This window comes from Limanda limanda, chromosome 19 (genome assembly GCF_963576545.1).
Source record: "Limanda limanda chromosome 19, fLimLim1.1, whole genome shotgun sequence".
NCBI classification, from domain to species: Eukaryota; Metazoa; Chordata; class Actinopteri; order Pleuronectiformes; family Pleuronectidae; genus Limanda; species Limanda limanda.
Window position 1 is genome coordinate 6,652,833 of NC_083654.1, and position 16,922 is coordinate 6,669,754.

Below are 16,922 nucleotides of genomic sequence, written 5' to 3' on the forward strand. Positions count from 1 at the left end.
CCTGTGTGAAGTGAACTCTAAACACAGCACGAAGCAGCACGTCGGCACCGCCCAGTGTTCCCAGTGTTCCCAGTGTGAGTGGAGGCTGATAGAAGGGAGAAGGAGCAGAGACAAACTAAACCACAGGACGTCGTTGGTCTGGAGGGAACATGGCGGCAGGAGGTCATCAACAGGACGGAGGCTGCAGGTGTGAGGCCGCGGTGACGACTCAAATCCTCCGCTCCCTCCTCCCCCTTCCGGCCGAGCGAGGGTGTGTTTGATTTGCATTATTATCAGTATAACAACTAATTTTATATTTATTTATGTTTACTATATTATTATTATTATTATTATTATTATTATTATTATTATTATTATTATTATTATCATTATTATTATTATTAGTAGTAGTAGTAGTAGTAGTAGTAGTAGTAGTAGTAGTAGCCTAGTAGTAGTAGTTGTTGTAGTGGTAGTACCAGCAGCATTATTATCAGCATTATTATTATTAGCATTATCACAATTAATTTGATTGTGATATGTTTACTCTGTTATTATTATTATTAGAAGTATTAGTAGTTATAGTACCAGCATCATTATTATTAGTGGTCTAGCAACCAATAACAGCAGTTGTTGTCAGGGTTCCTACGGTCATGAAAAACCTGGAAAAGTCATGGAAATTTGTAATATACACATATTTTCATGTCGTTCATTTACGCTGAGTTTTAAATAATTCATATGCTTTTAAAAGAAATACGCTCAAAATACAAGCAAAAAAAATCAATTAGCTCTCATACTAATTGAAAAGTTCAGTGGGGAAGCAGACGGGATAATGCACTATGCCAGGGAAGTGTACATTTAACCAGGCTTGACTAACAATGAAAAAGTACATGTCCTTTAATCAAACTATTGTCTCTCATTCATTTGTGTAATTAAAGGTATATTGTATGCTTTGGAATTCTCATTGTTAGCTTAAATACTAAATGTTGTCACTTTTTCATGTAAACACTGAGATTTCACAATGTTTGGTCATGGAAATTTGGTTTTAAATGATTGAAAAGTCATGGAAATCCATTTGGTCAAAATGTGTATGAACCCTGTGTTGTGTCGTAGCTTAGACACAAGTAACGTCTGATGCTCTGACTGAGGAGTGATAGCATCTGAGAAGGAAACTCTGCTGTGAGTGTTTGGAAAGGGCACAATAACACACCAGCAGTCCAGCTCTATTTTGGTTTATAGCAATGTTGTCTTTAATTCTAATTTCCAATAAACACAGAATATATCAGTCCCTTATTTGTACAAAAATACCTGAACAGGATACAATGTAGATCCAGGAGCCGTACAGACAGAATGAAGCAAAGCACAGTAGGGGATCTGAGAATCAAAAAAAAAAAAAGATTCGGTTCACTTGCTCTTTTTTTTTCTTTCCCTGAAATATTTATTTGCCTTCAGCTTATGATGACTCCAACCCCCCAAATAAAACATAACCGAGTCAGTTTCACTTCCACCTCCACTGTGAGTCCCCTGTGTCGATGGGACCTGTGTGTGACGTTGACCTGACACAAGGATTTAGTTCCAGTAGGATTATGTTTCACATTCACAGCCGACTGTAAAAGAACACAGCGGGTGGATGGACGGAAACTAAGGACTTGTTACTATTCAGAAACAAGAGGCACCTGCTGCAAGAATAGGCTTAGTTAAGAAGAAGAATTAAAAAAAAAACAAAAAAAAACAACTTTGTTATGCACCTTAAAATCTGAGTACATGGACATATTGAAATGCACAATCCTCCCGAGCTACTGCGTATAATTGTACAAACTTGTACAAAAGCTGCTAAGAATATCCCCATGGGTTAGGTGTTGGTGTGTGTGCTCTCGATTAAAACCCACTAGTGTGTGTGTGTGTTGATCGCCATCATTTACTGGAGTTTTGTCCTGGAAGTAAATGAGTGGAATCAGACAGACGGAGAGGGGACATTCAAAAGACGTAGTCTGAAAACAAAATGGCATCATTTGATGCTGTCAGAGTGGTAGACTCTGTCAGCCTGTCAGCTTATATGGACAACTGATGTGCAGAAATTTGACAGAAGCCAAAAATCCAGTTTGATCTCTTAAAATAAAAAAACAGCTTAATTTAATACTGTATATAATGTGGTATATTATTTTTTATATATATATATATAGATATATATATATAAAAGGTCATTTTGTGGCAAACCAAAGAAAAAAAAAACACAATAATGTCAATATACACACAATCAAATAATGGAGAAGAAAAAAAAGGACAAAATATATCATTCTTCATTTTACATGGCGTTATGAGCAAAAGCATAACGCCCCATACATAGTGATCTGTGACCTAGGTACAGTGTTAGATCTACGTCCTCTCCATAGCTTCACATACTTAGAAAACAAATGATACTGTACACTGGTATTGTCATATACTTGTATACTTTACGTGTGTATAGGATTGCATTGTAGCACAGTGATTAAAAATGGAGCGGGGAGGAGAGGACAGAGTCTGCCCTGCCCTGCCCCCCCCCCTTCTCCCCCAGCTGACCCATAGCGATGTGGCTTTGCATCCCTCTCTGACAGACAGGAAAGACTCCTCAGCTGAGGCCCGGGCATGCTGGGATACCTCCGGATACCTCCTGTCTCCTCTAAATCCACGACTTAACCCGACTGATCAGCAACCTTCCGCTTACTGTCTCTAAAAAAAGGCAAGTTTGATAACCAGCAGTTAGCAATCCTGATGAGTGAATGCAACAGTCTGGCTTTCCACACGTACAAACACACACACACGCACGCACTTACTCACCATAGGGTCATAGCTTACAGGCTGGACACAGGTGGGATAGGGGGGGGCAGGGGGGTTCAAGCATTATCCAATCCCTGGAGAGAGTCTGCCCTGGCTGACTACAAAAGGCCGGATTGGCGATGCGCAGAGCTAGTGATTCTGGTCAAGTCACGCGATTGGTGGACTCGTGTGGCAGTGGCTTGCGTGTCAATGACAGTACTTAGAGAGTTTAGTTGGCCTGGCAGGGAGTCTGACGGCCTCGTGCTCACCCTGGTCACTGTGGATCTGGCACCGGATGGAGGGCAGTTGCAGGTGAAAGCAGGAGGGGTGGAGGAGGAGGCTAAGTAGGTGTTATGTCACATGTCTGCAGCTTTTTATTCTGCTGCTAACACAACAGCAGGAGAGGCCAGAAACAGACAACAGGACGTTAGCCACTATGTATGGATCTGTTATGATGATATGGCACGTGAAGCTGGTTATTCTGACAGCGCAATCATTTGTTTCTAGACAAATGAGCCCATTCTGCTTTCAACCAACACAACTCAGTGCCACTTTTAAATCCTCTACATGTTGGCTTTAAGATGGAAGTTTTTGTTCAGCAGAGGACCAACTTTTTTAGCTTAAGACGTACAGTTTCTCTTTATCACTCCTCTCCCAAAATGCTTTTCAAAAACTGCCAGACAGAGGCCATATTGTTTTTAGGTAGAGCTGGAAGGGCTGCGAATAAGAAAGTCTTTAGTGTTGATAATTAAATTAAAAAAGTTTTTGATAAATTAGGGAATTGTTTGGTCAATTATCTGAGTTTCCTAGAACTCAACATATTCAAATATTCATTATGATCAACAAATCCCTATTTGCAAGAGGAATAGTTGTAGTTTTTTGGCATTTTGCTTCAAATAATAATTACTGATTATCCAAATAGTTGCCACTTTATTTTCTGTCCACATTGAATCATCCCTCATAACGGAGCAGGACTTGCCCTACCGTAAAGGATTTCTCCGTGTGATTGTTCAGGGACAAACTTCCTAACTGTTTGCCTCAAAGGGACTGACACCACAACGCGACGTGAACCACTGACACCACCAGACGACCACGCAGCTGCTGCAAAACTAAGTTACACTTTTAGTCAAATATCTGCAGAAATAACACAGCACCAGACAGGAAAATGGGGTCTGTTGAGATGAGTGTAAATTATACTTTCTTGTTGGGGTTTGATGATAGGGTCAATGCCACTCTCTGTACACTGAATACTGTATGAAACTACAGTCAACAGCTGGTTAGCTTATATTGCCTTGAGTAAAACCACAAATTCTTGTTTTTAAACAGATTTAACAAGCTAAACGCAACATGTTAACCTGTGAGTTTTTAGAGGAACTGGTTGGTGGGTTTTATCACCTGCTGACAGTAGCTTCTTCTCTAGCGTGCAGACATTAGAGGAGTATCCATACCCTTGTTAAACTCTTGGCAAGAAACAGATAAAGAGTATTTCCACGAATATGAAACCTCTTCTTTAACGTAACCTTAAACACTCTCGATGTTGTGGAATCTTAAAGTCTTATATGTGTTACTGTACGTGCATTTTTATACAGATTCCATTTCATACACAAAGTTCACGATTTTCACTTAAGGCGAGTGAAGCTCATTCGACCCTGTCTGGACACCCAGTCGTCCGAGTTCACATTTCAAGTCATTTGTTCAATTCAAGCACAAGAAAAAGTCATGGGAGTGCTTTTGTTGATTTGTCTTCTCTGGAGTGAGGGAACAGTGGTCAGAATCCGACAGCTCCAACTCATCATTGTCAAATTAGGAGGATTTAAAATGTGCAAGCAGTGAGATCAGGACAGACTTAGGAAAAGAAGATGACATTCAAAGACAAATTCAACAACAGATTTAACTCTTCGATTTAAAAACTGACTGAAATGGCAGAAGCTGGAGGGTGAACACACTTCTCAGGAGTGTATTGAACAGTCTTCCTCCTCCTCCTCACTGTCTTGTGACGGTGCAGCCGTGGTGTAGTCATGTCGGTATAAGACACACGTAGGTCCAAGATGTTCCCAAACCTTTCTGAAAGGCACTGCATAATCAGCCACGACTCTCTTTGCTCCCACGCCACTGTAATCCAATCTGAGCCGGTGGAAATTTACATGCATGCTATTCAGGAGGGCGGGGTGGAGGAGGAAGAGGAGGACGACGAATGGAGAGCAGCCAGCTTCATTTAGCTAGAGAGAACAGCTGTCGTCTGTCCGCCCAGGAGTGCAAAACTAGTTCTGCATTGAATCAACAGTAATTAAACAGCATTAAAATGACATCAAGTAATCAACTCTACAAGAGAGGCTTGTTCCAGCCTCCCTGATACACATTCCTCTGCCCTGTCAGCAAACCCTCGCCACTGCTCTGCTTATCTAGCCTCCAGCCACTTCTCTCTTCTCCTCCGACTTTTTGTCTGAGCTTGTGCGGAGGCGGGGATCGGGGGTTGCACCAGGGTTTTTGGGGATCTCGGGGGTAAGACACAGCAGAGACGCTGCGTCAAGTCTGCTCGGGTTGTGGGTTGGGGGGGCAGGGGGGTCAGCTTATCCAGACTGGACTGCACAGGTTGAGAGAACTCTTGGATCGAGTTTGATAAGACCCAGAGAGGTTCCTGTCCATCCCTGATGATTGATGAGGAAGTCAGAGGGTGGTGTTTCCTGCCGGCCTCGGTAGTGAGGGGGGGCGCGAGGGTGGGCAGGAACCACAGCTTATCAGGCCTGGAGGGTGGGGGTGGAAGGTCGGGGGACTCTAAAAGGAGGGATCCATCTGAGAGACCCGTAGCTGAACAGATCATTGCGGTCCTGTGTTTTCACAATGAAAGGTCTCTCTCAATGGTCAACATTGTATTGACATAAACAAACAAGTCTCTGTGATTAAAATCACAGGTGTTGGGCGACGGCCGGGTCCACAATCTGCGACACCTGGACCGTCCAAGCGGTTCCCATTCAAACATCCAAACAGCGGCAAGGCAGAGAAAAGCACGGCACCTTGGGGACATGGAACCTGAACCCAGCGGCTTCTGCTGAGTTGTTCACATCCCCAAAACTTGACATTAACTTTTCTTTGTCTCCCTCGACCTCATCGTGTTGGTTGAGGGAGGGGCAGATGCTTGGGGGGGGGCAGGGTCTCGGGAAGATAGGTGTGCAAAAAAAGGGTGGAGGTGTGGGGGGGGGCTGGAGTGTCACAAGGCCACAGTGGTGCACGGGTGTTTGAGCTTGCAGGGCAGCACTCCTCTGTTGAGCTGGTAGAACTCCACCAGGTGGATCAGATCGGTGAACTTGGTGGCGCTGTCGTCCAGGCTGAAGAACACCTGACCGTCCTCCTCACACTAAAGACCACAGCCAGAAGAAGGAGAGGGGACAATTAGCCATCAAGATCCACAAAAAAACATACATGTTTATCACTAAGAGCTACTCAAAGATCATGTGACATTAAAAGGTGGCAGCAAATGGAAAGATGTAAAATCCACATCAACAGCCTATTGTCTGAACTGTCAAGGCCATACTACTAGTGTGACTCTCGGTATGTTGATGAAGGCCTGTTGGTCAGTCCACCACATTGGTTCTGACAGAAATACTATTAGATGTATTGCAGTGAAATATTATTCAGATACCCATTAACCACCCAAGAATAATTTAAGATTTTATCTGGCATTACAAATAACTATAAAACTAACGTTTGTTATCAATGCTGTTCCTAAATACACTACATACAGTATATTCTCATAGAGCTGCTAGCCTGGCTGTAGACGCACATGCTAGAATGGGTCTTTTCTTTTATGACTTATTATTGACATTTTTATAACCATTTTCCAGTGTTCAAATGCAGTTGTTGCACCGATGCAGTTTGTCGTCACAGTATTAGAAATCTCATATCAAGCAGATATCACACAATGTCTCAAAATTAAACCAAACGTATCTCCATGGCTTTATTTAAAAAATAACTTGCGTTGATTTCTGTATTTCACAAAATAAATGCAGACAGATATGTTGGGGAGGAAGGAAAACCGAATTTCAATATTTAAAAAAAGCTCTGTGTGGAAAACCCGCTGTAGATCATGAAATCCAACATCGTTTTATTTGAATGTCCTGTTTAAAAAATGAGACTGTAGTGCTGTGATCAGCCTCTGGGCCTCACTCCAGTGGATTCTACCAGTGAGTGTGAGACATTTCCTGGAGCAGTGTGTCATGTGACTGACCGGTAGGATCTGGAAGTGCTTGATCTTCTGGTGGTGGCACAAGGTGAGCACGAATGCTTTGGGATTACTCTGACTGTCCCGTAACAGGAACAACCTGAGACACACACACACACAACATGAGTGAGAGGTGTTTCAAGTGTTGGGAGAAAGGTATGCTGATGAAAGTAAGAAATGCTGTACATGACACTGCTCAAATCTATTTCAGTGACTATGGAATTTAAAATGACTGATGATACGCTGCAGCACAAGTGTGACTAACAGAACCTTATCTTAATCCGCAGGGTGGAGGTAAAATGTGCTGCTGAGACATCAAAAGACGAATTTAGACTCATATTTGACAGAACTAAGCTTTTTTTGCTCAGCAGCTGTTCGATCTAAATTTTTTAGCATTTTTATTCATATAGCATGTATATATATACATATATAAATAATCTTCACTTTCGAACATTTACAGAAGCGTTCAGTTCTATTTCACATGAACCAGCCTTTTCACCTTTTCCCACCCAACATTGCTGTTCTCTTACCCGTCTACTTGGCCTTGATGTATGATCATTCTGTGGGCCTCCTCTCTCATGATGCGACCATGAAACCATACCTGTGTCCTGTGGATCACTGCACACAGAGACAAACATCAAAGTCAGAACCAGTGCATCAACCAGCCTTATAGAGTTTACTGGTCATTGTGGTGTTGATGGGTTTGTAAAATCAGTGTGTTGTTGTGAAAGCCTCTTTTCCACTGGTCAGAAAACCCACCTACAACCACAAACATCTGTTTTTTATCTGCAATGGGAATGGATACAATCATCATTCACTCCTGGGTCAAGTGATTCTGCAGTAGAGACTTTAAAAGGTTTTAATCGGCTCCGACTTCGATCAGCAGTGATTGAAATGTTACACCCAATTAAATGTGCTAATCTGGCAAGACAGGTAGGTGAGGTGGGCTCAGTTTTTGGTGCATTTTTGCAGCGAACAAGCAGAACCGGCCAAATTCAGGTTAGGGTTTATCAGTGTTTATATAACCTGCTGTATGCCTGCTAATTTAGGTGTAAAAGCGGTAGAAGTGACTGTACCTGTGCTCAGGGAGGAAGGGTGCAGGGGGCTGGGACTTCCCAGGACATTCATACGCTGGCTCCGTTTCTGTGGGGAAGAATTTACATTTTAAATAACATCATGTAAAAGTAGAATCCCTGACAATAGCTCAACTTTTCTGTATCTGTAGGTTCATATATTATATTACAGCGCATGGTAAAGCCACAAAGAGAATATCAAGGGAGCAGCTGTGTTCTGCTCCGGCTCTGTGAGCTGTGATCTCAGCGACAGATAAGTGGAGCTGCTGCTCACTTAAGTCTACGAAGAAAAGGGCTGGAGGGGAAATATAAATGAGTTCAAAATGGTAGACAGCTCATGCAGACTGTTTCCATGAAATTTAACATTCAAAGACAAAAGTGAAAACACCAGGGATCAAATATGTTGGTTAAGCCTAACGTAGTCAAAACCCTCCATTTTGTTTTTGCTTTTAATTTAGGACACAAAATCTGGTAAAAGTAGAGCGCCCACCTCAGCCAAGGCCCAACAGACCCCTTAAATGCAATCAAGCCACATCAGACTTGCCATATCTTGCAAGGTTAAAAAAAGTATGAATATAATCCTGGATCCACCCCCCGGATTGTATCTATGCCAGAATTTAATTTGGTCCTCCCTGACCCATAACACATCTTTCCGGTTTCGTGGAAAACCATACTGTGTAATCTTCCAAACAAACAAAGAGATGGGTACAAACATAACCTCCTTGGTGGAGGTAAGGTAGTGAGGGTCCTTCACCAAAGCGTATTTATATGAAAAGTCATTAATATCTTAGTTCATCATGACACATTTGTAGCTTTAATCCATCAAAAATCATGTTCATCCATCCCATAGGCCAAGCTTCACCCCCCCTCCTCCTTACCCTCCAGGTCTGTCCCTCCTCCAGGGCGGCGCTCTGGGCCTCCACAGGGTTGTCGATGACGCGGCCGGTCCGTCCAGAGAAGTCCATGGCGACCAAGGAGTTCTCAGACACGCTCCGCTGTGAGGGGAGACATGGCAGGGGTGGGAGGGTAGGGTGAGGGTGGGGAGAAGGGGGAGGGGGTACAAAAGTAGTTGGGTGAAGGGGGGGTAGACAAGGGTCAGAGGTCAAACAAGCCAGACACACTCACTGGGGCATGACAAATCCTGTCTGCACACAGACCCACTTCAGTCAATCCACAGAATGTCGCAGTGAGGAAAAGAGCAGTTCCCTCCTGCTTCCTCTGTGTCTCCTGCTCAAATGATTCATGGTTTATTTTTCATTTATTACTCAAACCCCTCCCTCTCTGGCTGGAAATAAACTCCACCAAATCCAAACAATCACCGGGCCACAAAGTTGATCAAGTTTCCTAAACAAAAAAAATCTGGACCTTTAAATTCGGCCTGTTTCAAGTTAGATGTTGGCAGTGATGTAGCCGAATTGCACATGATAACAATGACTGTTTTAGTCCTTATGAGTCCTTATTGATTTACTTATGCTTGTTTGAACAGTATATGGGTCTATGAGAATACTGAAAGCTTATCAAGATTTGTCTTTATAATCTGAAAGTTATGGTAGTTGAATTTAGTGTAACATTTTGAGAGAAATGCAATATTTCATTGTGAATCCTTTATGTGTTGTGCTGCTGGTTGGAGAAAACAAGTCATTCAAAGACATCATCTTAAAGATGTCAAAGTTAATTAATTGATAATAAAATAAGTTCTTTCAGGTATGAGTATTTGTGAGTGTTTAACATAATGTCCCACAGTAGGGTACCCTTACATAACTCAAAGAGCTTAAACAAAACTCCCTCCAAAAGTCTAATGTTTAAAAAGTACAAACTGTTCGTGGTTTTCTGGAGATTTGTCACTTATATTATTTCCAAAGAAGCTTATGAGACTTGTAACCACACCTCATGGTGTGGGGTGATTAGTCTTAGTGTAAAACAGCATACAAATATGTGGGTTTCTGTGCCGAACGTATGTCTGAGCGTTATGTAAATGTTCACCCTCGTAAAAAACTCTGGGATAAGATGTTATGTGTGGGATGTACTTTTTGTTACGGAGGCTGCTTAAATGAGCAGCCTGACCTGAATCTTAACCATAAGCATTTAGCTGGAGAACTTTCATCATTCATCATTTAAATAGAAGTTCACTTCAGTTTATAAGAAATCCTTCTTCTGCAAAATGCAAAAAATGATCTCTGTTGAGCTGGTTTCCAATGATCCACCATCAGCTGATTAATGGATCAATGTGGATTGGTCTTGGCAGAGTGGAGGCATTAGAGTGTAAGAGAGTGATGTCAGAGAGTGGATCCTCACCACAGGCGCAGAGAAAGGCAGTGCGTTGGACTTCCTCTGCTGGGGGATGTTGTAGCTCTGATACAGAACTAGCCCGTACTGTGGAGACAAGAGAGACGACATTAACTCACGCTTCCAAGTGCTGACAAATTCATTCATGCTGACACTTCAGGAAAAGTGAATTTATTAAGTAAATGCTAGGTCGGATGCCAACTGGCAGCGTTTTTATGTGCGTGTGACTTGTGGAGTAGTACAAGTAAAGAAAGTACTTTGAGGAGTCTGAAGGCCGTCATCCAGCAGGTCCTGCTCTGCTCCTCCTCTGAACACAGCATCTTCATCTCCTTACAGTCACTCCTCCCTTTGCTGGGCTGTCAAACACAAACAGAGGGACGTTACAATAATGACACAGACACTCATGTGACATTTGAGCTCTCTGTTGGGTTTTGTTGGCATTTTAGTTTTACTAAGTTTATCATCTGTGTTGATACAGTGATACAACATTAAATGCAATCGAATGCATCATAGATAAAACAGGATGGCAAGCAACAACAAAAAAAACACCACTGAGGTTTTATTTATGATCCCTGTCAAATAAAATCAACTGTTGCAAAAATAAATAATTATGGAACCTATCTAGTAATTCCAGAAATCTGTCTGTATGTGAATAGCATAACTCCAGAACAGTTCATTTTATTAACTTCACACTTTGCATGTGTTTTGTTAAGGACCAAGGGAAGTGCAGCGTCAAACTTGGTACGATTTGGACACGCGATACATTCGATGTTAAAAAGTTACACATCTCCTCTTCCAAAGGTTATGGTAAGGTGGTTGACAGCAATGATTACAACCAACCAATCAGCCATCAATTCAATGATGCTCCAAGAAGTATTGTGACAATAAAGTCAGCTCAAAGTTCTGGATGATACTCAGATGATACCTATGACAGTACAAGGTTACTGAATGACATATGATTACAGTCTGAATATCACCCCAACTAGCAAAGACTATTCAAATCCAACAATACAGCTCACACTTTCTCCCTGCTCCTCTGTCAGTAACAAGGCCATTAGACACACTGCTCCTTAACAGCAACCCCTACTGATAAATTAATTAATATCGCCATAGGAACAATCCAGCCACCCCCAGTAGCAAAGTAAAATCCTGTACGCAATCCTTTGTGTGTGTGTGCTGGTGTGTGTGTGCGTAAGATAGAGGCGAGGGGGTTAGGCAGGCCAGATTCCCTGTACCATCCCAGCTTATCCCACCTGGCTTATCCCAGATCAGCAGGTGACACACCACAGATAACTCCTGGAGTGTGACACTGTGTGCTGAGTGTGTGTTTGAACTCCACTGGGTGGTTTTACCATTTTTACTAAATATCAGATAACAACCCCTCATCCTCTTCTACCAGGATGGATTTGGGAATTCACAGGACGTGTCACTATTGCACAATCAGCTTTACTTAGGTTGCATTGTGTGTATGTGTGTGTGTGTGTTACCTTGATGCAGAACTGGAAGTCTGTGGGGGCATTGTGAAGTTTTCTGCCTGTGATGATTGTGAAGATGTTACTGTCTTCCAGGTCTGACAGCAGCTGCAGATGCCGGGGCTCCTGTTCAGTCAGAGATTGATGTGGGAGGGAGGAGGCCGAGGTTAGCAGCAACAACATGAAGGAATTGATTACAGACTGTTCTTCTACACGAACACATTGTGGTGCTGCGCTGAGTTGCTCACACTGCGTATGGCAGAAGTTGAGCAGAGAGGAGACAATCAAATTGTGTTCAAACACTCAAGAGCAGGCGCCAGCCAATTAAATCCCTAATTCAAGCGGAGGCAGAGTCAGCTGGTGTGTGTTCATCTTGTAGTGGATTTTATTTCAAGTGTACTTATCTTTAGCTCTGTATTGAAAGTGAAGGTTCAGAATCAGTGCAGCAGTAATTTATCACCTTGGATGTTCCTTTAGTAGAATAGTAGAGACCCGAGCGTCGCAGGAACATGTAGAGCTTCTTCCAGGACTTGCGTCCCGGCTCCTTTAAGTGCAGATAGCCCTGGATCTCTGGACAGCTGCTGGAGTTCAGAAAGTTCTGGGGAAAAAACACACAACGGCATGTATTGAGAACATGGCTGCAGGTGGAGTGAATGTAAATCAAATGTTGGTCTTGTTCATGCCACTACCGTCTATAAATCATGGTTTTAAAAACAATAATGTCCAGATATCTCAGTAGAATAATGAGGTATGTCCAGATTAGGCATTTAGTTTTGATGATTAGGGCTAGGGCGAGTGAATACATTATGCCAAGTAGGAGAAGTGAGAAGTACAAGAGTGTGAGTGTATATTTTTCGATTACAACACTTTGGGGTTAGCTAATGAATCAAGTCTCTTAGAGATGTACGGTGTGCGAGTGTGTGTCTTTTCACTTAGTCATTGCCTCACCTGTAAGAGCTGTGACTGAGGGATTGTGCCATCGGACTCCTGACACCAAGCCACCATCTGCTCTGGAAAAAAGTTCTGGATGGAAAAGCACAGAGAGAGACCGACAGTGAGCGAGAGAGCGAGAGAGAGAGAGAGAGAGAGAGAGAGAGAGAGAGGACACTAAAGAACTTTTGCATATGTAGAGTGGGGAAGTGTGTCTCTATACAGAATATATGTCTCTTCTCTGTGTGTGTGTGTGTGTGTGTGTGTGTGTGTGTGTGTGTGTGTGTGTGTGTGTGTGTGTGTGTGTGTGTGTGTGTGTGTGTGTGTGTGTGTGTGTGTGTTATTTGTGTGTGTAGTTGTGTGTGTAGTTGTGTATGTGTGTGTGTTATTTGTGTGTGTAGTTGTGTGTGTGTGTGTGTGTGTTTGATGAGCACACAAGCACATGAGGACTCAGCAGCAAAGTGGTGGGGGAGAGAGAGAGAGAGAGAGAGAGAGGGCACTCCAGCCTGGGAGTGGATGCAGTATGATCTCACCCACTGATGTAATCCCCTTCAGCCAGCAGCGCTACTCTTAGCGTGATTGACAGGCCGCGGCCAGCACTCTGGTGTTTTACTGTACTCATTACCACAGAGCTGAGGTCACCTGCTGGCTCTGACACACACCTAAATCACCACGGCAATAATGTCCCTGTATACACGGCCAGCGCATAACAGCAGAGCCCCACGCTGAGTCCACATCAGCAGAAGATGCCACGCAATCTAGGCTGCCTCTGACGCTGGCTCTCAGGGGCAGGTCTGTGTCCTTAAAACCATGAACAGCTTTGCATTTTATATTGTAGCTCACCATCGCACCCAGAAAGAGTCAGACTGAGATTAAAAATAGACTGAGCCACAGCTCGTACATCTGCAGATGGAAGATAGAAACTGTGACCTAACCCTAAACCGAAACTATTGAGAGATGGCACAAAGAGAGCTTTGTGTACAAAGTTAGAATGATGTGGGCTCTTACATAATATGACTTGCAATGAGTCTTGATGAGGCATACAAAATGTTTTTGCTATAGAATTGATCATCTGTGTATTACAAATTTACTGTATGGAGCTTGATTCAAGAGAAGAGAAACATTGAGCTCACTAGCAGTGTTCAGTTGGCAATGACAGACAGCTGTGAAGTTCCATTCATGGTCCCAAGAGGCTGGATCCTGACTCTGGTGATCTCCTGCTTTTAAACTAGACGTCAACATTTGTGGTCTAGAGTGAAACGTTTCAATGGCAGAATTGCTGTGATATTTGGGGATCCCGTTCATGTGTCTTCCTGGGTGATATGAGAAATGTTTCATTAAAGCTAGGCTTGGTAATCCAGGAAAATCTAGCAACAGGCGACACTTAAAAAAAACTGCGGACTATCATCTCAACAAATTCGAAAAAAAGTATTTCAGAAACAAATGACCTACCCTTCCTTTTAAGTGGCACTTTATTTTAGGCATTTTCATCAGCATCAACTTTATGTAGAACACCATCAGTAGCTCCAATTAAAAAAATATATCAAGGCTGTGTGGGCGGGTGTGCGTGTGCGCATCAAACCGACGAAGTCACTGAAAGGTCATTTGAAGGATGTGAGAGACTCACCAGGGGGTTCCTGAAGAATTCATATTTGGCATAGTTCTTCCTGAAGAGGAATTTACTGTCGCTGCTCATGGAGGCTTGAACCTGAACCACCAGCTCATGGTCTTCCAGACACCTTTCTGTATGACGACACACACACAGACAGTTAGTCACCTGAGCCCTGTCGCCTCTGAGCTGCCCTCAGGGATAGAGTTAGTGTACATGCATATATATATAAGGTGTAACGATACACAAAAGTCATGGTACCTCAGGTTTGAGATCACGGTTCCGTACATACCCCGAGTTATGACGTTAGGGTTTGGTACACATTTAAGTTTTGAGGTCACATTTTGTATACTTACTTTAGCTTTGAGGTCCCTGTTAGGTAGCTACTTTAGTTTTAATGTCAACGTTAGGTACAGTAGGTTCCTTAGTTTTTAGGTCATTGTTATTTATGTACTGTACCTCAGTTTCAAGGTCGTGGTTTGAGGTGACGATTAGGTACCTACTTTAGTTTTGAGGTCACGATAAGGAACGTACCTACATTTTGAGGTCACGATTATTTTGCATTTCCTTTCTCTTCATTTCTCTATTCAGTTTCTAATACTGAAAGCGTATTCTGAAATGTCCTCGTCACAATTGGACCTTGTCTACTATAAACTGTTTTGAACAGTGTCCTCTGAAAGGAGAGAACAACAACTTTTCGTTTTCAAAACATGAAATTGCATTGAAAATCAGTTTAAACTGAACAGATACATTTGTGTATTATGAGTGGAAATAGGTACAACTTGGAATGGATTTGTGCTTTAAATCTTGTGACAAGTAAATATAGAGTTTGCTGCCTTTTCTTAGTCATATCGCAGAGTCACAGTTAGCAGTATACATGCTTTAAATGCATCATGATTGCAATTAAGGATAACCAAATGCTTTATTGAAAATAGATATAAGATGATTATTGTAGTTGTCCTTTTAAAACAATCAGTAACTTGAGGGTGTAGTCTCACCGACTTCTTTATTTACCACAACATCAGTGGTTAAACTATGACACAGCAAGAAAAATCGCCTGTTACTAGGAGACGAGAGAGAGTAGCAGGTTAAATGAGGAGGGGCTGTGAAAAGAAGAAGCACTGTGAGTCGGGCGGGGGTGGTGGGGGTGGTGGGCTGATGGTGGAGAGGAGACGTGGTATGAGATGGCGAGGGGAGGGGGGGCTCATTGCAGGAAGATGATGTCATGTATTAGGGCTGATTGCTTAGAGCAGCGAAGCCCTAAGCAAAGTACAAGCCACAGACAAACACACAACCACACATTAAGAGCTCACACAGACCTAACCTGCTTACTGTGCACCACAGAGGCCCGCTCACTTTCTGTGTGTCTGTGAGTGAGTGTGTGTGTGTGTGTGTGTGTGTGTGTGTGTGTGTGTGTGTGTGTGTGTGTGTGTGTGTGTGTGTGCATGTGTGTGTGTGTGTGTATGTGTTCTACTCTTTCTTGAAATTGAGGGCATATAATCTCAGTGAGGCCGATTAGAAATTGATTATGACAGGATGTTCCAGTTCTGCAGACACACACACAAAATGATAGCAAGCAGGATTTAGCACTAATTCGCCCTTCCAAATGAACTCACGTAGTCATGCTATTCAGAGGCAAAGCCATACACACATTTTGGAGAAAGTGTTGACAATGTTTTGACTAAAACTAAAAGTACTCTCTCTGTATTTAGTGGTGGATGTGTCTGGGCTGTGTGTGTGTGTGTGTGTGTGTGCACGTGTGTGTGTGCGTGTGTGCGCGCATGCTGGCTGCAATCAGGGGAATTTCCTGTGGAGAGTTGAGGAGAGATTGATTGGCTGGCAGGACTAGGGGCTCGTCCGACGGAGAGCCACCATTGGTTCCTTGCTGCTCTGGTATGACGCTTTAGTCCAGACCTCTCTGCTCCCCCCCTCCCTCCTTCCTTCTCTCCTCTCTTTCTCCATCGCTCTCTCGCAGTCCCTCTCTTTTCCCTCCCTCCCTCTCCTCACCTCACATTCCATCTCTCCAATGCACTTTTTTCCAGTAAACGCGGATCAAGCAGCAAAACACAAAGTGATCCTTTGACTCAAAAAATACAACTCAGCTGTAGGAAAGCCTCACAGAGAATAAAGACCCGGAGAAAAATAGAGCGTCAAGGAGAGGCACGGCAAAAGTAAAGAGGCGAAGCACAATACTTTTTTTTTTTTCCAAAGTGAGTTATTCAGAAAGAAACAGGCATGTGAGCAGAACATGGAAAATAATTAATCCTATGACCAGCACACCTCCCTCCCGAACAGTATAGAAAGCATAAAAGCACTTGTGCCATGCTCAAGTGAACATACACACTGAGGGTACAGACAAGAGAGTATCCCCACCCATGCAGAGACCCACAAAAGGGGTATAGACACAGACACACACACATACAAGACTGAAACACACCTGCAGAAAAACAGCCCGAAAGATAATCCTAAATATTCAGCCCAACATACTGGGATGTGACTTATTTGACCGATCTTTTAGCTTCCACTTCCAAAAGGCTGATATACACAATCAGGACATATTT

The 16,922-nt window shown here is 42.9% G+C and overlaps 1 protein-coding gene across 4 annotated transcripts in view; it reads right to left on the reverse strand.

Annotated features, from left to right (window-relative positions):
* Positions 1-1,202: 1,202 nt before the first annotated feature.
* LOC133025526 (growth factor receptor-bound protein 10-like) overlaps positions 1,203-16,922 on the reverse strand; it is a 45,861-nt gene continuing 30,141 nt past the window's right edge. For all 4 annotated transcript variants that reach the window (XM_061092206.1, XM_061092207.1, XM_061092208.1 and 1 more), the window contains 11 exons: positions 14,380-14,495; positions 12,771-12,845; positions 12,283-12,420; positions 11,838-11,948; positions 10,608-10,706; positions 10,360-10,437; positions 8,943-9,059; positions 8,068-8,134; positions 7,522-7,609; positions 6,998-7,091; positions 1,203-6,127 (listed from right to left, as the gene is read on the reverse strand). In XM_061092206.1, the coding sequence (XP_060948189.1) occupies positions 5,981-6,127; positions 6,998-7,091; positions 7,522-7,609; positions 8,068-8,134; positions 8,943-9,059; positions 10,360-10,437; positions 10,608-10,706; positions 11,838-11,948; positions 12,283-12,420; positions 12,771-12,845; positions 14,380-14,495 (1,130 nt within the window). In that variant the 3' untranslated portion in view covers positions 1,203-5,980. The remainder of the gene's footprint in view (positions 6,128-6,997; positions 7,092-7,521; positions 7,610-8,067; positions 8,135-8,942; positions 9,060-10,359; positions 10,438-10,607; positions 10,707-11,837; positions 11,949-12,282; positions 12,421-12,770; positions 12,846-14,379; positions 14,496-16,922) is intronic.